Source organism: Gekko japonicus, unplaced genomic scaffold (assembly GCF_001447785.1).
Source record: "Gekko japonicus isolate JY-2015 unplaced genomic scaffold, Gekko_japonicus_V1.1 scaffold1898, whole genome shotgun sequence".
Taxonomy (NCBI): Eukaryota; Metazoa; Chordata; class Lepidosauria; order Squamata; family Gekkonidae; genus Gekko; species Gekko japonicus.
This window is the reverse complement of record NW_015159771.1, coordinates 300,610-326,858: the sequence shown is the minus strand read 5'-3', so window position 1 is coordinate 326,858 and position 26,249 is coordinate 300,610. Positions and strand designations below refer to the sequence as shown.

The window sequence follows — 26,249 nt, the reverse complement described above, 5'->3', positions numbered from 1 at the left end:
CTCAGCTCCACTGGCACCCACAGTAGTAGGCATCACCACCGTGCCTTCAGGCGGCCAAAGGCACGCTCAACCACATTCCGCACCCTGCTGTGCACCTTGTTGAAGTGCGCCTGCTGTGCATTGAGGTGGCCTTTGTAGGGAGGGATGAGCCAGCGTCGCAGGGGGTATGCTGCATCCACCAGTATGGGTGGTGGAACTTGGACTCCCTCGATTGTGCGGGTGGGGTTACCAGGCACGTAGAGTCCCGCATCCATCCTGGCCATGATGTTCGACTGCAGCAGGATGTGCGCATCGTGACTTTGCCCACTTTGGCCCACAACGATGTCCACGAAACGACCCACATTGTCCACGGTGCCCTGCAGGAGTACTGAGGTGTAGTTCTTGTGGTTCGTGTAGTATTGGGCCAGGTGGACAGGTACTCGCACACGGATGTGGCAACCATCCATTGCGGCAACGCACTGCGGGAAACCCTTGGCTGCGGAAGACCTCATTACATATGATTGACACACAGAGAGTGATGGGTCTTGCACCCACTTGGGACCCGGAGGGGGGAACGTGAGGGATGCCACCTCCCGTGGAGCTGGCTCTCTATCTCCCTGCCACCTTCCCCTACCCCGTGTCCCTGGTTGCTGTCCCATCGGGTCCCCCGACCTGCCTCCTTCCCCATCCCCTCCTGTCCGCACCCTATCTGGGTTCCATAGGTACACCAGTCTCCGGTGGAGCTCCTCTGAGATGGCCCGTGTCACCTCCATCACGATGCCAGCCACGGTGAACCGTGCGAGACCAAACTGCTGTCCAATGGTTCTGTAGGACATGATATTGGCCATCCACCACACAGCAACCGTGACGCGTTCCTCCACTGACACGGGTTCACGCATCTCCGTACGCTGTCACTGCAGTGTATCCTGGAGGGCACCCACCAGCCACATGAATGTTGACCTGCGATTACATGGTGACATGGAACTGGCTTGATCCGGTTACGGCTGTCACGGGGCCCGCTTGTTATGCCCGTGTCATGGCAGCACCCCTATCCCTCTGCTGCTGGGAGAGGGCCCTACTGACGATCATGGCCACAGTGTCGATTGTGGCCAGCATGCCACAATCGACCTCCGCATGTTACCTGGACATCCTGAAGTGCTCCAGCCACTGCTCATCGCCCCAGACATGAGTGACGAAGGTTGCCCACCATTTCTTGGGTCTTGGGTACACCCACCAGCGGTGAATGGGACACTACACAGAGAGACGGAGTAGCTGTAGTGTCTCCCTTCTTCTGCGAGTCTTCCGCCGCCTGCTGCGATGTCGACGGCTGGCTAGCTGTGTGGTGGCCATGGCGTTCCTCCATCTCCTGCCCGCACCTATTGCCCCCTCCCACTGTAGGCAGGCTTGCCGATTCTGGAGGGTCACTATGGCCACTGTCGCGCAGGTGGTAGGGCGGCTGTGATGAGGGGGCCCACCTCCCCCTCCATCGCCTGAACGTCGGAGCTGTATTGGGGTCTGGTAGCGTCTGTCGCCCTCTCCATTAAACCCTCCACCCGGCTTCCGCATTCCCGTGACGAACAGGCGTCCGTGGCCGGTTTCTGTTTGCACGCATGGGTGGGGCTTCACTCATCTGATTCCCCGTTCACGCGCATGCGCGAACTTCAGTGACCAAAAAAAACCGTTTGCCACGGAAGTGGTGCCTAGCGATTGCTGGTGTGATCACGCCACGCCGCTTCTTTGCCGCGCTGCAGGATCGTCATGTGATCGGCACCTCCCCCCAACCACGGAACCTCGACGGGACGTCTGATCGCGCAGCCGCGCGTTATTTTGCTCCGGGGCAAACTGCCACGCTCCCCCCCCCCGCATTTTCCTGCCCATGTGACTGGGGCCCTGATGAATAACTTTTAAAAGGAGGTCTTCTTACATTCAGGGTCATCTTCCTTTCAATTAAATAGGTATCTACAATGGTTGTACATGAAAAAAATCTATTTCATGTCACATATTCTATAGATTATAATTCAAATGTTCATTCTCAGTGAAATGCCAGCACTTGAATAGAATCAATGACAGCTCAGAGTACATGGAGAGCAGCAAAGATGAAACAGGCACAATGGTTGGCTGAATGCTTGATACCAGGACGACATTTTCTAAAAGTGATGTTTGTTTGTTTGTTTAAAAATACTGCTCTTGTTAAATGCTTTATCTAGGTATTTATGGTTATGCTATTGCATGAAAAAAGCATGTTACGCTCCTAGAATCTGGGCATGGGATGATACAGTAGCTTCAAGTTCATTGGTCATTGTAACAACTTGCTGTCAAGAAAGGTCTTTCTTCACTACTGTACTCCTTCCTTTTCCCGTCTTTTTCAAGTCTTCCATCGCACATTCCAGTCATATCTTCTTTATTTTCTTTTTTGTGTCTTTCTTAATTTGTGTGACTTATACATTCCTTGTGAGATCATAACACGAGACAACCTGTTCATCCCCCCATATTGGACTCATCCCATTTCACCCCCCCCCATGCATACTATACCTTTGCTAGGTTGCCAAACTGCCATTTGTGATCTCTGAACATCAATTATGCAGTCTTCAAATATATGAACAAAGTGTTCTAAAGAAAATGCCATGTGCCAACCCATCTTCCATGCAAAGCTTATTGAACACAGTGGCATCCTACAGTAATATACCTTTCCAAAAGCTCTTTCTTGCCGGCAGATTATTTAACAGCACTGGAAGTCCCTAAATACCAAAGAATATTTACTCTAGCACACTTCAACGCTCTGCCCTCAGCCTTTCTGGAAGGCAGATACCTCTGTATTCTTCATACACAATGGGTGGTCCCCGCCAAATGGGAAAGGTTGAAGCTATAGAGCATGTATTATTGGACTGTTCCTACTATAGTGACATTCGCTCACCACACCAGTGTTAGTAAACTCCCCAGGAAGATCAGAGAAGTTCTAAGTCTCCTTTCTTCTCTCAGATCTTTTTTTCAGAAACTACATCACAGAATTTTGTATGAGGGCATGCAGCATACATAAGCAGATGATTAAGTCAAACAAGGCTAGACTATAATGACACCTTTAAATTTATTGGCTGATTGTGGCAAGGTTTTAAGCCGATTTTATATTGAAATAAACTGAACTGAATTTACTGAATGAATGAGAATTATACTACACTTCCTGGAGCCTCATTGTTGTAATGAATACTTAGCACTGGAAAGTTCTTGAAGCTAGGGATGCTAGTCCCCAGGTGGGGGTTCCCCCAATTTTTAGCCCCCCCCCGATGCTAGCCTGCTGGTTGTTGGGGGGAAGCCCCGCTCCCATCTTGGCATGTTTGAAAAGAGGCCAGATCCTGCCTTGCAAGAGGTGAGTTTGCCTCTTGCTGGGCAGGCATGCATGGCACCCACTCTTTCGAAGTGGGGGCTTCTTGTTTCTGCCCTGCAAGTGGTGAGTTCGCAAGAGTGGTCCAGAATGTGATGATATCACTCTGTGTGATGTCATTACATCAGGGATGGGCACACCCCTCCTGGAACACTCCCAAATCCCACTTGCCAGGGACAAGATTGGACTTGGCAACCCTACTGGGAGCTGTCAAAGTAGAGAACTTTGGAAATTCTTGGGTCACGTTTTAATTGAATCTGGTTTAAATGGTTTCTGTCTCCGTGTGTAGTCAGACGTGCATTTTAATCTGCTGTTGCCCTGCCTCTAATTGATCCAGAGTATTTTGAAACTGAGAATACTGATCAGACTCAACCTTGAAGCACTCTTCAAAGTGATTCTATCCCGTTCTTGAGTGATCAGATGCATATCAGACCCAGCAGGCAAGGAGTGTTGCCGTCGGCCATTTTTTAAATAGTTTATCCCTTGAGCATACCCACAAGTGCTGCTATGCCTCCTGGGATATGTAGTTCATGGGGCTGTCGGCCATTTTTAAAAAGTTTGTCCTATGGGTATGCACACAAGTGCTGATCAGCCTGCTGGGAAATGTAGTCTCCCTCTCTAAACTTTTCAATTTACCCCTTCTCCAAAGCAGAGGAAAAGGCTGAAGTACAGAGGAGTTTTTATTTGAAAGTTTTTATGAAGAAAACAAAGTTTTGAGCAGCCCCCATGGGAGAGGGGGAGAGAGAGAGAGGTGCGAATATGCAGTTGAGCACACTTTGCTAACTAGTAAAAAAATGGTGGCCGAAAAACAAGAGACCAGTCACACCTGCCTGATAGCTTGGGTGTGCAACAGAGAGATCAGACAACAGGAAATCTGGTTTGAAACCTCTCAGCCCAGAAGGACAAGACTTGCACAGGTAATCAAATAAACACATAGTAAAGGGGGACGGGACACAGATGACTGGAGCATGACAGACAGATGTTACTGTCTGATCGTGTATTTTAAATCCATAAGGGAACAGCAACAGCAGTGGATTAAACTGCACATCTGATCACAGCCTCCATCTCTGATTTCATTTCTAAATATATCTTTGCATTTATTACAGAATCTTTTGATGATCTATCAGACCAGAAAGAGGAGAAAAATTCTGTTGTCTGGACCCAATAATTTTCCAAACAGAACTTCATCAGAATTCCCTGTTCTAACATTAAAGTCATCTACCAAAAGAAAAAAGGAGCTATCATCAAAAATCTGGCCCACGACTGACCAGTTTTGACCTGATTGAGAAAAGGAAAGGAGGGTAGATATATGAAGAATAATATTATAGAATATAAACAACAACAAAAAAATCCTAACTACAAGAACCAGTTCGTGAGTAACAAGAACCTCAGGAGCCTGTGATACCAGGGCTAATGATATTAGACAAACCAGGCCCCGTTGAAGGCAACCCATAGGTAATTTCAGGGCTTTTTGAGAAAGAAACCAAAAATCCAGGAAAGGGAATATCATCCGCATCTTCTGGGAAAAAATGGTATCAAAAGCAGATAGAAGAGACTGAGTTTCTTCACATGAGGACCTAGAGAACCAGCCTGGCACATTCCAGCATAATAACTATATAGATGATAATAGTCAGACCTTGAATTGGCTAGCTGAGGTTATGCTATGGGTAGATAAGCAAACTACTACAATGGGTTCCAGGGGGACAGGAGGGGGCTCTTTCATCACATTAAAGGGAGACGGCTCTCAAGAAGGCTTCTTTACCAGGAAGGGAATAAGCCCTCCTGTGGACTTAATAGAGGAATTAATTTCGAGTTTAGGGGGAGAAAATGGCTAAGCAGCTGGTATGCCTTGATTTCAAAACAAATATTTATTGTGATCTGTGTTTGGCATTCAACTGATTACGGTGCCAGTATTTAAAATGGAAACAGCATTTATAGGATCTGAATTATAGAGGTCTCTCAGTATCCCATACTCTATACCTGAAATCTGGCTCTCATAAGATTGGTTTCCCTATTAAGATTGGAAAAAAGACTGTTTCTATCAGCACTGACATTCCAGTTTATTAAGAATCCAAAATGGGAGTCATTTCTAATAATTCCAGAAAACCCAAAAGTGATGTCAGTCCTCTATAGGAATCATCAGGATCTCTGTAGTTTTATCATCGAGATTCTGGAGATTCCTAGAGAATTCCAATCAATGGAGCAGGCTGAATGCCATTCATTTCCCCTAGCTCTTCTGGCTATAATAATGCATTGTTTTAAAAAGCAATGGCTGTTTGGAGATGGGCTGTGCACAGAAATTTATTCACATTATTTTCAATTCAGTATTGATTATTTGTCTCCTTTATTATAGTTATAACATTTCTTAGAATTCCCCTCTTCCCACTGTTTATTTTCATTAGTTCGAGAAACACATTTCCACTTGTAACTTGCTTTTCCTCAATTGGCATGAAATTTCCTGATTGTGTTACTATGTCCATGAAGATGTCGCATGTCTACGCACAGAAATGCTAGGGTTGCCATTTGCCCGGTGGGGGCAGGGGATCCCACTCTTTTTGTGGACTCCTGCTCACCGCCTGCCGGTTGGCCGGTGGGAGGGAATTCCCCCACCCAAACAGCAATGCATATGATGTGCCTGTGTCACCCGGAATTGACATAGGCACATCAGCGATGTTGGAGGGTGACACTCTGGGTTTTGGGCAAAACTCTATGGTTTGATGCCAGTTTTACCACAGAGTTTTGCCCAAAATCCAGAGCATCACCCCTGACACTGCCAACGTGCCTATGACACTTCCAGGTGATACAGGCACATTGTGTGCAACATTGCTGTTTCAGGGAGAATGGGGGGGCAGGCGGACGTCACTTCTGGAATGTCTGTCAGGTTCAACAGCTTGCAAGTCCACACACACTCTTCAGGGAAAAGTTATGCATTATTAGAATACAAGTCCATTGCCAAGTGGTACAGGTACATTGTTAGGAATAACAGTTAGGGCTGAGGCATCAATACATATACTCTGATGCTGCAGTTGGCTAAGCAAATGAAATCCATGCACGCACACGGGAAGCCTCCCGGCTGGATATTACATCACGAACGGGAGACTCTCCTTGCCCCATGAGAGCATAAATATTCTCACCGGCAGTGGAATGCAAGCCCTCCCTCCTCCTCAAGATTACACAGATAGCACAGTCTGGCAGAGCCAGTTCGCACGGTCTCATGAGCGCCTCCCGTTAGTTACAGCAATTAAGCAAAGCAAGCAAGCAATCATGTGCGCATGCGCTACAGTCAGGGATGAACGAAAACAATGAAAGCATGGCAGCTAGCTGACAATGTCCCCCCATCCCACCATGAGTGGGCAAAAGGGACCTGGCAACCCCAAGAAATGCTAATCTAATGATCCTATTGCATGGGAATATCAGCAGACTTTTTTGGTTGTATGATTTATTTATTTATTTATTATTTAGATTTTTATCCCACTCTCCTATCCAAGGCCAGCTCAGGGCGGCTTACAAAACAGATAAAATTCCAGCAATACATATACATACAAAAATAAGTAATATAAATACAATGTTAAAATACAATGTTAAAACCAAACATTAACATCAGCTCCATTGGTCTACTTCAGATGTCTTGTGGGGGTTGGCTCGGCAGTAATTAAAGGGTCCAGCGGATCAGGGCTCTTCCACTATAGAATGTCAACTGTTGTTACTAATAGCAGTGGTGGTCGTGATGGTAGTAATAGTGGTGGTGGAAGCTCCAAAAGCCTGGCGGAAGAGCTTGGTTTTACAAGCCCTGCAGAATTGTAAAAGGTCCCTCAGGGTCCTGATCTCCTCTGGGAGCTCATTCCACCAGAGTGGAACCACCACCAAAAAGGCCCTGGTCCTAGTTGTCACCAATCTGGCCTCCTTAATACCCGGGAGAGCCAGCCAATTCTGGGTCCCTAATCGCAGTGCTCTCTGGGGTATATATGGGGAAACGTGGTCCCTAAGGTATGTAGGTCCCTGGCCATAAAGGACTTTAAAGGTAAGAACCAGCACCTTGAAGCGGATCTGGTATGATACCTAGAGCTCCATCCCATTTACAGTTTAATCCCTCCTCACTCCTGGAGATTTGTTTTGAAGAAATCTACAAATTCAGTCGAACAGAACTCCAAGAGCACAGAGAGTTCTGTCCACCCATTTCCTCCCCTCCCCCTTTACCTCCCCCCAGTGTTTGCAGAACTGTGCTGTTATGGCATTTAAAGAAGGTTCTGTAAGTGTCATAATTGCTGGTTAGAGCCCAGAAACTGTTCTCTAACATGTGATTCTGGCACTTACAGAAGGCTCTTTCAGTGTAAAAGTCACCTGTCAGGGATGTCAGGTGATTCTGGCAATAAGAAACCCTTCTGTAAGTGCCAGAATCACATGTTAGAGCCCAATTCTGGACTGTGAAACTACAAATCCAAATTAGATTGGACTGCTCACTTGAAGACCAATGGAATGTGATTCAGTCTGATGAACATTCCAGGAGCTAGGAGGTAGGCCCAGACTCATCTGTGAAATCCACTCTAATTAGATTTTCCACTTACTTCTAGCACATACCTGCCAAATCACTGTCCTCTCTGGTCCTCCTCCTGGCTGTAAAAGTGAAAGTAAGCAGGGAGATTTCCAATCACTCCCAAATATCAGGAATTATTGCAGCTGTATTACTCCCATCATTGTATTAAATAATGGGTGTTCTTGGGTTGAATCTTCACTTGTTATTGCATCCCTATTGAACAAGGGGCAATCAAATCATAGTGTACCACAGGGGACTTCCTGGCACCTGATGAGCACTACACTCAAGAAACTTAAGAGTTTTCAGAATATCAGTTTATAGTGCTGCACAGTAGATGGGTAGTTGTTCATTTGGTGTATGGGATCAAGACATCTTCCCTTGAGGTAGCAAAGAAAAAACTGTGTAGTCTTTGAAAGCTCCGAGCTGTCAGTGCAGAAAGGGCCATAATAGTCGTGCCAATGCATAAGTTACTAAGATGGGCATGTTCAAGCGTCTGTTTGCGCTATTAATCACTCACCAGAAACCCAGCCCTAGGTATCACAAAGGGAGCCATTTCATGTTCTTTTTGTGACTCGTAAGCATATAAAGAGCTGCACTGGTGAAAGACATGTGCATGTACTAGAGATTCCTTGTGTGTGTGTGTGTGTGTGCATCTATATATCTATATCTATCTATATAACTATCTTAACTGCCCCTCTTTTCTTAAAAAAGGGTTTTAGTTAGGTGGTATGAAACCCACAATACCATCAGCATTCTAATTATATATCCTTTCTGACTGCAGGTTTTCAACAGAATGCTCTAGGACGCCAGCTGTGTCTGGGAAAGACAGAAACTCCCAGGATCAGCCCATAATCATGAATCCAGCCTTGATTGTTAAACATAGATCCTGAAAGCCAGGCTGGTCTAAGTGGCAGAGATTAGGAATTGGACATGGGAGACCACAGTTCACCTATTTTCACAGTCATAGATTCTCTGACTAATTTTGACTTATTCTCAGTCTCAAATATTTCATAGGGCTGTTATGAATATTAAATGACATTTATAGAGTGCAAAATGTTTTGTATACAGGAACCCTGATCATGTACTTAGCAGTAACACAGCATAGGATTACAACTCAAAAGGAGTAATACCATAGTTTACCTATATGGTTGAGTGAGCCATATGGCAATGCAGCTTGATTATATTATTTCTGTAGAATTTTTTAGTAAACAAAGCCTTTTAAAAGCCAGTGTTTTCTCATTGTTCCTATGTCTCCACTTCTTTCACTAGTGTCCTTCTTTTCTAACTATAACTCTATAATTATGGGTCATGGCCATCAGATTAAGGATGACAACACAATGGGTATATAGAAATCTAGATTCTCAAAAACAATGGTTTCAAGTGTGAGGATAAACTGGCCTAAGAAGTAGGATTAGATTTTGCCATCTGGAAATATGCTCTGCCACTAAACCACAGCTCCACTCTAAAAATTACAGAACAGCTTATGTTACAAAACTAAATTATGGATGTGAAAATGAAATTTCCATCCAATAAAAAGAAGTACAGTGTCCAAAGTCTTCACTCCTAGTAGGAGGGATGCCAGCCTCCAGATGGGGCCTGAGAATATCCTGGAATTACGGCTCATCTTCAGACTACAGAGATCAGTTCCCTTGGGAAATATGAATGTTTTGGAGGGTGGACTCTGTGGCATTGTACCCCACTGAGGTCCCTGTCCTTCCCAGGCTCCACCTCCACATCTTCAGGAGTTTCCCAAGATGGATCAGAAAACCCTACACACCCCATTCCCCTGCCAGTGGCTAGAGGGGATCTGGCAACCCTATCTAGTAGCCTTTTTCCACTGCTGTGATCCTTTGTTGTCGTTGTTCAGTTGCACAGTCGAGTCCGACTCCTCGCGACCCCATGGACCAGATCACGCCAGGCCTTCCGGTCTTCCGCCGTCCTCTGAAGTTTGCTCAATTTTATGTTCGTTGCATCTAACCATCTCATCCTTTGCCGTCCCCGTCTTCTTTGACCTTCAATCTTTCCCAGCATCAGGGTCTTCTCCAGTGAGTGCTCCCTTCTCATTTGGTGGCCAAAGTATTTGAGCTTCAGCTTCATTATCTGGCCTTCCAGGGAACAGTCAGGGTTGATTTCTTTTAGGATTGACTGATTTGATCTTCTTGAAGTCCAAAGGACTCTCAAGAGTCTTCTCCAGCACCATAGTTCAAAATAATCTATTCTTCGGCGCTCGGCCTTCCTTATAGTCCAACTCTCGCAGCCATACATGACTACTGGGAATACCATTGCTTTGACCATGCTGGCAGGGTGATGGCAGGGTGATGTCTCTACTTTTTATCATGCTGTTTAGGTTCGCCATCGCTTTCCTCCCAAGGAGCAGGCATCTTTTAATTTCATGAGTGCTGTAACAGTCTGCGGTGATCTGGGATCCCAGGAACGTGAAGTCTGTCACTACCTCCACAACTTCCCCTTCTATTTGCCAAGGAGTGATGGGGCCGGATGCCATGATCTTAGTTTTTTTGATGTTGAGCTTCAAGCCCACTTTTGCGCTCTCCTCTTTTACCCTGAGCAAGAGGCTCTTGAGGTCCTCTTCACTTTCTGCCATCAGAGTGGTATCGTCTGCATATCTGAGGTTGTTGATCTTTTCCCCAGCAATCTTAATTCCCGCTTGTGATTCATCCAGGCCAGCATTTCGCATGATGTACTCTGCATATATATTAAATAAGCAAGGTGACAATATACATCCTTGTCGTACTCCTTTTCCTATGCGAAACCAATCAGTTGTTCCATATCCGGTTCTAACTGTCGCTTCTTGACCCTTATACAGTTTTCTCAAGAGACATGTGAGGTGGTTTGGTACTCCCATCTCTTTAACGACCTGCCATAGTTTGTTGTGGTCCACACAGTCAAAGGCTTTAGCATAGTCAATGAAGCAGAAGTAGATGTTTTTCTGGTACTCTCTTGCTTTCTCCATAATCCAGCGAATGTTGGCAATTTGATCTCTGGTTCCTCTACCTCTTTGAAACCCAGCTTGTACTTCTGGCAGTTCTCTATCCATGTACTGTTGAAGCCTAGCTTCATGAGCATGACCTTGCTAGCGTGTGATATGAGTGCAATTGTGCGATAGTTTGAACATTCCTTGGCGTTGCCCTTCTTTGGGATTGGAATGTATACTGACCTTTTCCAATCCTGTGGCCACTGTTGCGTTTTCCAAATTTGCTGGCAAATGGAGTGCAGCACTTTAACAGCATCATCTTCTAAGACTTTGAATAGCTCAACTGGAATACCATCACCTCCACTAGCTTTGTTGTTAGCAATGCTTTCTAAGGCCCATTTAACTTCACATTCCAGGATGTCTGGCTCGAGGTCAGTGATTATACCGTCGTGGTTGTCAAGGACATCGAGGTCTTTCTTGTATAGTTCTTCTGTGTATTCTTGCCATCTTTTCCTAATCTCTTCTGCTTCTGTTAGGTCCCTACCGTTTTTGTCCTTTATCATGGCCAGCTTTGCATGGAACGCTCCCTTGATTTCTCCAACTTTCTTGAAGAGATCTCTAGTCCTTCCCATTCTATTGTTTTCTTCTATTACTTTGCACTGTTCATTCAGGAAGGCCTCCTTATCTCTCCTTGCTGTTCTCTGGAAATCTGCGTTCAGTTGGGTAAATCTTTCCTTTTCGCCTTTGCCTTTCGCTTTCCTTCTTTCCTCTGCTATTTGTAAAGCCTCATCAGAAAGCCACTTTGCTTTCTTACATTTCTTTTTCTTTGGGATGGTGGTGATTGCTGCCTCCTGTACGATGTCACGAACCTCTGTCCATAGTTCTTGGAACGTGAAGTCTGTCACTACTGCAAATTATATAGTCAATCTGATTTTGGTGTTGCCCATCTGGTGATGTCCATGTGTAGAGTCGCCTCTTAGGTTGTTGGAAAAGGGTGTTCGCTATGACCAGTGTGTTCTCTTGTCAAAACTCTTTTAACCTTTGCTGCTTCATTTTGCTTTCCAAGGCCAAACTTCTCTGTTTTTCCGGTTACCTTTTGATTTCCTACTTTAGCATTCCAGTCCCCTATGATGATGAGGACATCATTTTTTGGTGTTAGTTCTATGAGGTGTTGTAGGTCTTCATAGAACCGGTCCTCTTCAGCCTCTTCTGCACCAGTGATTGAGGCTTGGATTACTGTGATGTTGAATGGTTTGCCTTGGAATCGGACCGAAATCATTCTGTCATTTTTGAGATTGTATCCCAGTACCGACTTTTGCACTCTCTTGTTGACTATAAAGACCACACCATTTTTTCTACGAGATTCCTGGCCACAGTAGTAGGCATGAGTGAACGAGCGGTGGTGGCGGCGAAGCATGGTGGCGGCTGGCGAGGGTGGCGAGCGAGAGGAGGCTGGGCCAACAGACACAGAGGCGGGGCGGGGCGACAGGCTGGAGCCTGATGGGCAGAGGCTGACAGCGAGCATGCGCGGATGTGAGCTCGGCCCAGACTCGAAGGTGTTGCAACAGCCAGGAAGTCGTAAATCAAGACCAGCGCCAGGAGGACGTCGCTCACAGACAACAGAAAAACAACTCGCCACAAAGGGTGCCTGGTAGGTTAGTCACCCTGTAGCCCTAGGTTAGGATTGGCTTGTGTTGTATGTAATGTGAACCACTCAGAGCCCTCCGGGGGTGAGCGGTATACAAATGGAAGGATAAATAAAAATAAAACGAAATAATGTAATGGTCTTCTGAATTAAATTCACCCATTCCTGTCCACTTTATTCACTGATTCCTAAGATATTGATGTTCAGTCTTGCCATCTCATTTTTGACCATGTCAAGCTTACCTTGATTCATAGATCTTACATTCCAGGTTCCTATGCAGTATTGTTCTTTGCAGCATCGGACTTTCCTTTCACCAGCAGACACATCCACAACTGAGCGTCCTTTCGGCTTTGGCTTAGCCGCTTCACTCTTACTGGATTGTGATCCTTAAATTCATGTAAAACAATTCCTTGTAATTTGTAGACTCTGTGTGAGGAAGGATATGCTTCATTTTTTCTTGGGTGCGGAGTACAGGAGGAACCTTACATACTACAGAGATTAATCCTGTTGTCAGCTGTGACCTGTCAGTTAATTTATGGATGATCATGAAATAATGGCTCATTTCATCTAAATCATGAGCACTGAAGCTTTGTCTCTGTTTTTATAATCCATTGGTAATGATAAGCCATGCATGTTACCAAATCTTCTTGCCCAGTATCTGCCTGATTGTAATTCATTTGACTGCGTGGAAACACTAAGCAGACTGGGATAGGCAAGCATTAGCTAACTGCTTAGACATTGTAGGGTACATGCAGGGCCGGCCCGAGGGGTTTCTGCGCTGTAGGCCAGGTTGCCTCGTGGCACCCCTTTCAGATGCCAACCTCCCGGTTGGGCCTGGAGGCCTCCCAGCTGGGTCCCAGCAGCAGGGCCGGCCGAGAGAGGGCTCTGTTCCTCATCGCCGCTTCCTACCTGCCCGCCTGCCTGCCTGCAGAAGGTGGCTTTTTTGCTAAGGAGGAGGCCGGAGGGATGGGATCATCCTGTTCCCATTAGTGAGGAGACTCTACAGCGCAACTTTCCAGGACGGCGCCCACACACACGAGGACACACACGCGCACAGCCCAGCTCGCCAAGGAGAGGGAGGCAGAGATTGCAAGCTGGGCTGCCAAATTCTCTCCTGTTTGACTTTCTGGGTCTCCCTTTGCCACCACCTTCTTTCAGGCTGCCGCAGGGAGGCAGAGGGGAAAGAGAGAGGAGGCAGCACTCAACTCATTTGGGAGGAGGACGATTGCGACATCGCCGCTGCAGCCTTATTAAATCCTGCAGTGCGTCCCTCGGGGCCCGGGAGTCGCAAGGCAGCTGCAAGCCGAGTGAGTAGGAGGGTGCCAGAGCCTCCTTTTGGGCCTGTGCCATCATTCCGGGGCTCCTGGGCATCTTGAGCCCTCCCTCCCTCCTCCCTGGTCAGCTGGCTGCCTGCCAAGAATACGCTTGCGCGTTAAGAAGGCTCGGTAGAAATAGATTGGAAACAGAGTGCCTCAGACTTGGTCAGAGATGAGTCCGCCTGGCTTCATTCAAAGCAACAGCTTTGAACCTCCAGGTCAAACAAACAAACAAACAAAAAGGGGGCCAGAGTGTATTAAGACCCCGTAAGGGATCCGTGATGGGATCTCCTCGCAAGAGCAGTGAGCAAGAATTGTGCAGCGCCAGCAAGCCCTCAAAGCCGCCCCACCACTGGCGGCCCCATCCCTGTCCGCTTTGACTTGCTGTGCCCGGGGCGCTTTTGCACATGGGAAGGGGGTGGGTGGAGCTGGCATGGGTGCACGGCGGCCAGCACAGAGCAGCATGCGCGCTGCCCCTGCACCGCCACCGTGGCAAAAGGAGCAGCGGGCAGCTTTGGGCAGGGTGGGGGCTTTTGGTGGGGGGGCGGCAGGGGAATTGACGCCCTGCTAGTATCTCCACCCTAGGTGAGATACTAGCAGGCCTAGTGATAGGGCCGGCCCTGGGTACATGTTTTGAAAAGAAGGGTAAATAATATTGATATGTTGAACCACATCCACAGCTGGAATATAGAGAAGAGGATCCCATTATTTGAACTCTACTAAGCAAAAAAAACCTACCTGTGGCTGTAGACGGTTTCAAACTGTGGGTTGTTGGTTAGACCTGATTATTGTCACGCACTAGCCAATGGGAATATATCTTGCCTATTAGTCTGAGACTAGCTGCCATTTTGTTTCTGAGTTCTATCCAAGGTGCTGGCTATGGCCTTTAAAGCCCTTCATGGCCTAGGACCTGCATATCTAAAAGGCCTTCTCCTTCTATATATCCCCATGCACCATCTATGGTCCTCAGGCTGCCACCTGCTAGCTACTCCTCCACTTAAGGTAGCATACTTTTCTCCATTGCATTTCCCACTTTGTGGAACAGGCTCCCTGAGAAGGCAGGGGCACCATCTTTACAAGGTGTTAGGAGGTGGTACAAGGTCATTTATTTGCCAATGCTTTTAATGAGGTATAAACTGCAGGTATAGCTTTCTGGGTTTTTTTGGGGGGAGGATTGCTATTTGTTTTTAAATTGTCATATTTTAATTATGATTTGTCAGCTGTCTTGAGCCATGAGGAAAGGCAGCATATAAATATTTTAAATAAATAAATAAGGAATGAAACTCTCAGATGGGACATGAGGCTCACGCTCTTGACTGTTGGCCCCCTCTCCTCTCAGAAACAAGAAAAATAGAAAATGCATCAGAACTACCAGATACCCTTCCCATCTCCTCCTTTGTCTTCTAGCACCATTCCTTCCTGGTACAGGAGGTGGGGGGAATAGTCTAGAGCTGCCAAACTTCACTGGGAGTGGGGGATTCCCCACCCCAGTTCCTGCCCCCCACTGCTGATCAGCTGGCTGATGGGGGGTCTTATCAGCAGCAGGGGAAGGTCTAGTCCAGTTTGGTGGCACACAGAAGATATGTCATTGCATCACTGGGGATGCAGGATACTCTGGTATTTGGGCAAAAACTCTATGGTAAAAATGGCTTCCACCATAGAATTATTGACCAAATACCAAAGCATTCCATATTGCTGGTAGTGTGATCACTGGCAATGCATTTGTTATGTATCTGTTTTCTATTTAAAGCATGCACTTCGGTCACAAGCTCCATAGACTGCCAGCATTGTTAGTTTTGTTTAGCAGCATTCTGTATATTGGTAGCAGGGAACGGTGAAGTTTTATTCTGTTGCTTCAGGAACAGTTGAGGACCCTTCTGTCATCTCTGGCATTGGTGGTCTGAAATATAACGGAGATGGCCAATGCGACTTAAATATATCTGAACCGCAGATTCTGGTGCTCTTGGGGAGGGGCCTAGGCAGTATAGGAAGGGAAGGACGCAGAGAAATAAAATGGCTCGGCGCCCTTCCAGCCTACGGCCCATCCCAAGGGTAGCTGGCAGTGGGGCCAGGATAGGAACCCCCCCTCCGTCATTGGTATTGTGCAACGCCAGTTCCGTTAACAACAAAACCACAATCCTTCAGGAATTTGTGATTGAACAACAAGTGGACCTGGTGTGCGTGACTGAGACCTGGGTAAGGGAGGGAGAGATGGTGGCTCTCACCCAACTTGCCCCACCGGGATACTTGGTCCTTCACCAATCACAAACTGAGGGTGGGGGGGAGGAGTGGCTCTTTTCATTCGGGAAGCTTACTCCTTCAAGGCGCTCCCATGTGTAGAGATTGCGGGCTTAGAGTGTGTCGGCGTGATGCTGGAAGCTGAGGATAGTTTAGCGATTTGGCTGGTGTACCGATTGCCTAATGCACTGGCCAATAGCCTGCCATCCCTGCTGGAGGCTGTATCAGGCTGGGCGTTGGACCACCCTAGACTGATTGTCTTGGGTGATTTCAATGTCCATGCCAAGGATGTGGCCTCCAGATGGGCTACGGACCTAATGTCATCCATGGTGGCGCTGGGACTCTTGCAATTTGTATCGGCCCCCACACATCGGGCCAGTCACATGCTCGATTTGATCTTTGCAGCGGGGGTGACGGTGGACCAGATCACTGCTGAGGCAGTGCCATGGTTGGACCACCTGGCCTTGAAGGCCCATCTGAATGTGCCATCCCTACCCTATGTGGGCGGTGAGCAGATTTATGCTTGCCCGCGGAGTCAAATGGACCCGTTGCAGCTCCAGATGGCTCTACGGGATCCGAGGCCTCCTGGCGGCTCATTGGATGAGTTAGTGGAGAACTGGCATGTTTGGCTCTCCACAGCCATTGACAAGATCACTCCCAGGCATCCTCTCTGCACTCGCTCTAGGCATGCACCCTGGTATATCCAGGAATTGCGGCAGCTGAAACGAGCTGAGATGACTAGAGAGACAGTGGCGCCATGTTCGTGACGAGGTGTCAAGAGCATCTTATAGGACGCTTATGAGATCCTATGAGATGGCAGTCAAGGCTGCTAAGAAAGATTTCTATGAAGCCTCGATTGCATCTGCTAGCTCACACCCGGCCCAATTATTTAGTATCATTCAGTCGCTGACAGACCTGCCTCAGGGCAGGCGAAACAATAGGGAATTGGATATAGGCTGTGAGGCTTTTGCGAGCTATTTCGCAGATAAAGTCTTGATGCTCCACCGCGACCTCCCCACTACAATTGAGACAGTGCACGAACTCGATGCCCCTCACGTGCCTTCGGTTCCGGGTTTAGAGTGTTTTAGCCCACTCAGCCTGGACGAAGTTGACAGATTGCTCGTATCTGTGTGCCCAACCACATGCGACCTTGATCCGTGCCCCTCCTGGCTCATTAAAGCGGGTCACGAGGGGTTTCGAGGTGCTCTGCAGGAGATTATTAACAAGTCCCTCTTGGAGGGACAGTTCCCCGGAGCACTCAAGGAGGCGATGATCTGCCCCCTCTTAAAAAAGCCATATTTGGACCCGACCGAATTGGCTAACTATCGGCCGGGGTCCAATTTGCCCTATTTGGGCAAACTTATGGAGAGGGTGGTGGCACTACAGCTACAGGGCTTTCTGGAGGATGCTTTGGTCCTAGATCCCTTCCAGTCCGTCTTTCGCCTGGGTCATGGGACAGAGACGGCATTGGTGGCCCTGACTGACGACCTCCGTAGGCATCTGGATCGAGGTGATGTGGCAGCATTGCTGTTGTTAGATCTGTCGGCTGCGTTCAATATGGTCAACCATCAGCTGCTGGCCCACCACCTCACCGATGTGGGGATTCAGGGGCTTGCCCTTCAATGGTTTGCCACTTTCCTTCAAGGTCAGGGACAAAGGGTGGCGATAGGGGATCAGCGGTCCCAGAGGCATCCTCTTGAATGTGGGGTGCCTCAGGGGGCAGTACTGTCCCCGATGTTATTTAACATCTATATGCGCCCCCTTGCCCAGATTGCCCGAAGATATAGGCTTGGGTGTCATCAATATGCAGATGACACCCAGTTCTATCTGATGCTAGGTTGCCGGTCGAACTCTGACCCAGATGACCTTCATCAGGCACTGCAAGCTGTGGCTGGTTGGCTCAGACTGAGTCGGCTGAAACTAAACCCGGCAAAGATGGAGGTCCTGGGCCTAAATTGGGTCAGTTCGGGGTTGGGGCTTCCCTCCCGGCCTTCGATGGGGCGCCTCTGATGCTGGTGTCGAGGGTTAGGAGTCTGGGAGTGCTTCTGGACTCCTTTTTAACGATGGAGGCCCAGGTGGAAGCCACTGTCAAGTCAGCCTTTTACTATCTTCAGCCACAGTGATCCATGTGACGGTCACCTTGAGGTTGGACTACTGTAACGCTCTCTACATGGGGCTGCCTCTGTCACAAATCTGGAAGCTGCAGCTAGTGCAGAATGCGGCAGCTAGGCTGTTGATGGGTCTCACTAGGTGGGACCACGTCCAGCCGATGCTGAAGGCACTGCACTGACTGCCTATAGCGTACCGGATTCGCTTCAAAGTGCTGGTTCTTACCTATAAAGCTCTTGATGGCCAGGGTCCAGCTTACCTAAGGGACCGCCTTTCCCCATATGTTCCCCCAAGAGCACTACGATCAGGGGCAGAACATATTTTGGTTATTCCAGGCCCCAAGGACATCAAGGTGGCTGCAACCAGGGCCAGGGCCTTTTCGGTGGTGGCTCCTATCTGGTGGAATGAGCTCTCGGAGGAGATTTGGGCCCTGTGGGACCTTATGCAGTTCCGCAGGGCCTGTAAGACTGAGCTCTTCTGTCAGGCTTTCGCATAGGAGCCGCCACCGCTACTGTACCACCACCGAGTTTCCATCTTTGACGGTGGATTCCACGAGGATGTGAGCTGGCCCTGGCAAGATGACCAGACGACCTGAAGAACTGGCTATGAAAGGACAACAGTACTATCCGGAACTTATGCTGATGGGTTATGCTGGTTAATGGAACCCCATCTTGGATTGATAAGAGCTTATTCTCTTAAATAAATAAATAAATAATAAATTAAATAAATAAATAAATAAATAAATAAATAAATAAATGTAGTCTACCCAGTATTACGGCCCGAACTTGCCCCTGGGACAGCTGGGTCTGAGTCAAGCTCTAGACTTCAGCAGTGGATTCCAAAAGGTAGGAAGTTTAGAAAGGGCCCCAAGTTAAACATTTTGAGAACCCCTGAGCTTAGGAGCAACATTTTCTCTCATTCTTCTATGTACAGTATGGGAATAATAGCTTTCCTTACAGGAATTCCAACAAGTTAATTTATATGAAATGTCTGAACGCAATGGTAGCGCCATACACATGCTAAATATTGCTGACCAGTTTTCCAAACTTAACAGATTTCCAAAGAATAATTTGCTAATCAGTTTTGCCATTGGGATGAAAACAGCTTTTTTTTTAAAGAGAGAAAAATATATTAATGAAAATTCCAGTGCAAAAAGTTGCAAAATATACAGACAGAAAGCTAGACAGCACAACAATGGAAAACGTGGAGGCATTTTCAGTAAAACTGCAAGTTGTTACAAAATGTGAACTATGTGTTCAAAGTAATAATAGGAATATTTCTTTATTTAACATGTTAAATTTCAGATAAAAGATTGACTGCATCTGTGGGTGGGGAGTGACATGTTTTAGGCATATAGGAAATAAAAAGAATAAATATGATAGAAATGTAGAAATGAGAAACATGATCATCTGACAAGTGCTATATTTTAACCTGGTTGCTCTATCTCTGTTTTCAAATTAATTTGCATTTTGTTTGAATATTTATTTGTACTTTGTAATACAGTGCTAATATATATTATGGTGACCTGTGATTATACACAGTATACCTGGATTTCTGTTGAACGGAAAAGTTTGAACTTGCACAAAAATTGTCAACCCAGAAAAAAAAGTTTTAGCCAGAGATGAGCTAAGTTTATAAACAATTGAAAGGCAACTATGGAAATGACATTTGCATGGTCAAAAAGAACATGACAAGAAAACATGGATCTAATATGCGATGCTGGCTGCTTCTAGAGAGGGGAATGAAGATAGGTCATTTCAATGGCAGCAGCAAGGAACAGGTAGAAATGGTGTCTACACATACCTATTCCAAAGCTGCTCACCGAAACTGTTGCCCCTTCCCCAGGTATTGGAACTCCCCTCTCCCCTCCCTTTCTCTTTCCTTATGGAGGCACCCTATAATGAGATAGCATGGCTCAGCAGGGAAATGGAAAAGAAGACATTTAAAAGGCTGGGGAGGTGGTGTGTGTGTGTGTGTGGCACACAGCAGCAGACCTTTCCACTATATGAACTTCTGAGCAGTAACATGTGTAGCTAAGGGATACTGTGAAACCGTCTTCACTGCCACTAAGGTACACCCCAATGAGTTTTAGGATTGTTGGACCCTGTATGGTTAGAGTAGCTTGATCGTAGGGATCCCAGTCTCCACATGGGGCCTGGGGATCCCCCAGAATTACAGCTCTTCTCTACACTACAGAGATCAGTTCCCATGGAGAAAATGGCTGCTTTGGAGGGCAGACTCTATGGCATTGTACCCCACTAAGGTCCCTGTCCTCTCCAGGCTCCATCCTCAAATCTCCAGGAATTTCCAAACCCACAGCTGGCAACCCTACCCCACCATCCCCCACCAGTGGCCAGGGGGGACCTGGCAACCCTCTTAAATCGCCTTTTGCAGATTCACTGTGTCTCTTTAAAACCAGCCATTAAAGGACCAACTGTATTTGACGCTGGAGTTCTTTGATGACTAGAAGGCCAGACTAGGGTTGCCAGCTCTGGGTTGGGAGATTCCTGGAGATTTGAGGTGTAAATCTTGAAGATGGGAGAGACCTCAGAGGGTATAATGCCATATACGCCACCTTCCAAGTAAGCCCTTTTCTCCAAGGCAACCGATCTCTGTCATCTGGAGACCAGTTGTAACTCTGGGAGAATTCCAGCTGCCACCTGGAGATTGGCAGCTCCAGACCAGGCATATAATCTGGCCTTTAAAAGCAGCTATGGGAGAGGGGCATCTAGGGCCTCAGCACAGGTGGGTGTGGGGCTGTTACCTGCTGTTTCAATATTCCACTGGGAGAAAAAGTGACAGGTGTTATATTGTGCTTGTTGTTTCCCCCATACTGGGGCTTAAAACACCTGGGGCATTTTCAATCAGGGAAATAGTGCAAGAAGGAAAAATTACACCCTGCCCTCAGGGAACAGCATGACAGGCCCAGTGAGACTGGAGGGGCCCTAAGTCAGCTTTTTTCGTATCAGAATTGAATGTCTGGAATTTCAGTCACAGAACTCCAGTGAGATACCTTGTTTGGGCCACTTTAGAAGACACTGAAGAGAGATAGACAAAAGGTCTGAGAAAGGAAAGGATGAGAGAAGGTGTCACTACTGTCTCTCCTGCTTCTGCTGGTATTTTTATAGCTACTATATGAACAACTTGGTTGCAACCTGACAACTGTGTAATACAACTCTTGATTCTGGAATTCTTACTAAGTTGTATTGATTTATTTAAGTAGATTTCTTTTCTTTTTTTTCAAAAACTTTTATTTTGGATATAACATATTCAACATTTAGTTACATTCCCATAATTCCAAATCCATTTCTCTTATCTCCCCCCCCCCATATAATGGCTTCCCGCAATGCTTCTCCCTACCCACACATAATATAATTCCCTTTTTCTTTCCCATTTTCATTTCACGTTTCAAGGTAACAATCTTATTTTATATAATTCAAACGTTTCAATATTTCAACCCTTAATAGTTCTCTAAACACAGTAAATTATTTTTAACATCCCAGTTATTTTCTAAATATTCTTTAAAGTCCTTCCATTCTTCAAAAAAGTCTTTATCTTCTTTGTTGTTCATTTTTTTTGTTAGTCTATCCATTTCAGCCATAAACAAAACTTTCCGTATCCATTCCCATTTGTCAGGTATTTTGTCTTGCTTCCAAAATTGCGCATATGTCATTCTCGCAGTGGTGATTAAATACCACAACAGAGGGTTTTTGCTACATTTACTTCTTCCATCTTTAAACCTAGAAGTAGTATCTCCGGTTCTTTTTTAAAAGTACATTTCAAAATTTTTTGCAGCTCCTCATGCACCTCTGTCCCAAAAGTCACAGCTTTATCACAAGTCCACCACATATGATAAAAAGAGCCTTCATTTTTTTACATTTCCAATATTTGTTAGACATATTTTCATTCATAATTGCTATCTTTTTTGGAGTCATATACCACCTATACATCATTTTATAACAATTTTCTTTAACATTGGTACACGTGGATATCTTAATTGAATTTTTCCATAAATATTCCAAAAATGACATAGTCACCTCCTTATTCATATTTACAGCCCATTTAAGTATTTGTTCTTTTACTAATTCGTCTTCTGTAAACCATTTTAACAAAACCTTACAAAAATTTGATATCATTTTTTTCCCTTTTACCTCCCACACCGCTTCAATTTCATTTTTTTCCTCCCTAAAGCCATACCTTTTTTAATCAGATCTAAATAAGTCTACAATCTGTGCATAATTTAACCAATCATATTCGAAGTCTAGTTCTTCCCTTTTTCTCATCACAAAGTCTTTCCCTTCTTTTTTCAAAATGTCTTTATACGGCAACCAATCTTCGCCTTTACATCTTGAATATGGTGTGATTACTTCTGCAGGTACAGGCGCAAGGACGCGCCGCCGATCCCACGGCCGGCTTGGGGCGCTCCAGACGGCTGCAACCACCTAGATAGGTGGTTCGTTTTTGCAGCGGGGTATCGCCATTTGGGCCGGATCAGGGACGGAGACGGCACGCTCCCCAGATGTTGAGGTGGGATCGCGTCCGTTTGCTCCGCCCCTGTTCCGTCCCGCTCCCGTCCCAAATGGGCTCGTATGAACGGGGCCCAAGTAAAGCAAATCGCTTCATAGTTAAAGTCTTATATTCGGTAACTGGAAACCTCCTCTTTCTTTTGCATCACAAAGAATTTTCATTTTAATTCTCGGTTTTCTTCCTGCCCATTCAAACTTCGAAATCTCCTTTTGCCACTGATTTAACACCTTTATTTCTTTCAATATCAGAATGGTTTGAAACAAAAACATCAAACAAGGCAAAACGTTCATCTTAACTACCGATATTCTTCCCAACAATGACAAATTCATAGTGTCCCATTTTTTTAGATCTTGTTGAATTTTTGCCCAAAGTTTCTCATAATTGTTCTTGTAAAGATCTAAATTTTTCATTGTCAGATCGATTCCCAGATATTTCACCTTCTTAACCACTTCACATTGTAGTTGTTCTTTCAGTTTAACTTGCTTCTCTTTTGTCATATTTTTGCATAGCACCTTTGTCTTATTCTTGTTTACGTAAAATCCTGCTAAGTCTCCAAAGTCCTTTATTCGTTGCATCAGTGGCGGCAGATTATCATTTGGGTTTTCAATTAAAAACATCACGTCATCTGCAAACGCTCTATATTTATATGAATAGCCTTTGATATTCAAGCCTTTTATATCCTTATCTTCTCTTATCCTCCCCAGCAATACTTCCAAAATCCATATAAACAGTAATGGGGATAAGGATTTATTTAAGTAGATTTCAATCTGTGTCTGCTACTTTAAGTCGTAAATATTTAGGGGAAAGGCTTGAGTTTCCTCAAGGTGAAATCCTTCCCCCATTGTTTCCCCCCCTCTGGGAAATGGTCTGAGGATTGACAAAGACTCTCTTAAAAAAATCAATTTTAATGTAATGTACTCTCATAGTACCAGATCTGCCTCACTGATATTGAAATATTTCTTCATATTACAGTTTCAGGTCCATAGATTTTGATATGATTCTCCCTTTATGTGATAAAGTTTTCATTCCCAGAGCCAGGTTTAGCATGCCGCTGTGCTGTTGTAAAGTCAGAATTAGTTCAGAGAAGACAATACAACGAATAAGACTCATTTGATTGTACACTTCAGAAAGCCCAGGCTGCATTGCACAATTCATAGCCAGATCAATAGGTTTTTACAGCCATTTATTTAATGGATGAGAAGGGTTTTATGTAACTGAGCTGAATGAGCAAACAATGTTCCTGGAGTAACTCTGCATAGGATTGCCCTCTAAGGGAGCAGTGCTAAACACAGCTATTTGGAAATATGACCCATTTTATTCACTGGGATTTACTTCCAGGAATCAGTATTGCAACCTATAGCATTTTAGGATTGCAATCAAAAAGGGTTTCAGGCTGAAATCCTCAAAGCATTGTTCTGGAGCAATCCCACTGAGCATCATGACAATAGAGCACTTCCATGGAATGGGTTAGATGACTATGGGTGTGTGTCTGCAGAAATTCCTCCCACCAGTATTGCTTCTGTCAGACCCCCAGGCTGCTGGGACACAATGCCTGTATCCCTTTTTCATGTCAGGTTTTCCTTGCTGCCAACATTTGGGGGTTAAAAACAACAGGGGGAGGCTTTGGCCTCCACACTCTGATTATAGGTCTTCTGGAGGCATCTGGATGTTCACTTTGTGAAACAGGATGCTGGACAAGATGGGCTGATCCAGCAGGATTGATTGTACATTCTTAGCCCATTGCAGAGTTGGTTGGAGTTCACTGCCATTCTGGTTTGGGGAAAAGGGAACTGAAGTACATTATAGTTTCATTAGCAACTATCCAGAACAGTGCAGTATTTAGATTTTATTATTTAGTTTTGGCAGTGGCTGTGGCAGGATTATTTCAGTATTCTTAAGAGTGCAATTGATTGATTCAGAAATGGCTATTGACATGTGTCTGCAATGAATGTAAAGACTGACCAACTAAGCCTGCATGCAGAGCCAGCATAGGCTTGCCAAGTCCCCCCGGGGGGGCCTGTTCCCCGCCGCCAGTGGATCGGGCCCCGGGGGGAGCCCCACCCTGACGTGCGCGTCACCCAGAAGTGACGTGACCACGCCGGGCATGCTGGGGGCGGGGCCACGGTCATCCGAGGGAAAACTCAAGGTTTTCCCTCGGATGGTCGTATTTTTCATATGAAAAGATCTGCATTGGAAAAAGCATGACCATTGGTCTTTCCCCCTTTCTACTATCAAATTATACTATCCCCTCAAAAGTCCTGCATTTGTTGTCATTTGTTTCTTTTGCCCTTTTGCATTTCTGCCCTTGGGAGACATAGAAAAGCAGGGTAAAATGAATGAATGAATGAATGAATGCATGTCTACAATTCACAAAAAAATCCCATCTCTAGACAATGGATTGAATCCTTTGATCTGACAGTCACTGATATTCCCACCTTCAGCCTCCCTCAGCAGCCATTTCTGATCCAACCATCTCCTGGAGTTACAGCTTTTCTCCAGATGGCAGAAATCAGTTCCTGTGGAGAAAATAGCTGCTGATGGAGGTTGAAGTCTATCACATTATACCTTGGTGAGGTTCCTCCCCTATCAAACCTGCTCTCCACAGGGTCCACTCCGAAGTCTCCAGGAATCTCCAGCTGTGTGTGTCAAGAAGACGCAGTGGAGAGGAGGGAGAGGGGGAAGGGGGCAAAATTGCCCTCTTCTTTAACTTCCACAAGTGGAACTGCAGTGAAGAGGGAAACAGGAAAAACAATTTCACCTCCTACATCTCACTGCAGCTTCCTGACTTAGATGGCTATTAGCCACATGGGTCCTGCAGCTGTGCAAATAAACGTTTCAGGGTCAGAAATGGCTGCTATTGGGAGATGTGATCTTCACATGGTTTTTGCACTGGCTCCAAACCAATGTAATTATCATAGAATCATAGAGTTGGAAGGGACCTCCAGGGTCATCTAGCCCAACTTCCTGCACAGTGCAGGAAATACACAAATACCTCCCCCTCCACACCCACAGTGACTGCTGTTCCACACCCAGAAGATGACAAAAAACGGAAGATTTGTTTCACTTACCGTGAAGCTTCCTTTCTCGGTGGTTCGGCAGCGGGACAGTCCGTACTATTGGGATAAGCTCCGCCCCCTTCCTGCAGGGTCGGCTCCAGACTTTGATTCCTGTGAGGCAGGGCTTATCCTCCTGTGCTTCCCCAGGTCATACACGAGCCCACACCTCATCTGAAAGGTAACAGGAAGACCACCTCTCCCACAGAAAAGAACTCCAAACGTAAGTTAAACCATAACTTTATTGAACACACAGAATTAACCATGGACGTCCCAGTGGACACAATTCACATCAGTTGTCCCCCGAGACACCTCCAACAATACATGCAGTCAGGTTTCCCCACCAATGTCTTGCACCAGACTCCACACTCCCGTCTGACAGAAAACCCCCACGCAACCGGGCGGGCCGGACTGTCCCGCTGCCGAACCACCGAGAAAGGAAGCTTCACGGTAAGTGAAACAAATCTTCCGTTCTCCAGTGGTTCGGTCAGCGGGACAGTCCGTACTATTGGGACTTAAAAAAGCTAGCCCCAAGGG

The 26,249-nt window shown here is 46.1% G+C and overlaps 1 protein-coding gene across 1 annotated transcript in view; it reads left to right on the top strand.

Moving 5' to 3' along the window:
* Positions 1 to 12,239: 12,239 nt before the first annotated feature.
* The window catches only part of IGFBP2 (insulin like growth factor binding protein 2), a 42,595-nt gene continuing 28,585 nt past the window's right edge, over positions 12,240 to 26,249 (top strand). Inside the window, exons 1-4 of the mRNA XM_015406595.1 lie at positions 12,240 to 12,357; positions 13,628 to 13,776; positions 15,931 to 15,981; positions 25,863 to 25,935. Of these exons, the coding sequence (XP_015262081.1) occupies positions 12,240 to 12,357; positions 13,628 to 13,776; positions 15,931 to 15,981; positions 25,863 to 25,935 (391 nt within the window). The remainder of the gene's footprint in view (positions 12,358 to 13,627; positions 13,777 to 15,930; positions 15,982 to 25,862; positions 25,936 to 26,249) is intronic.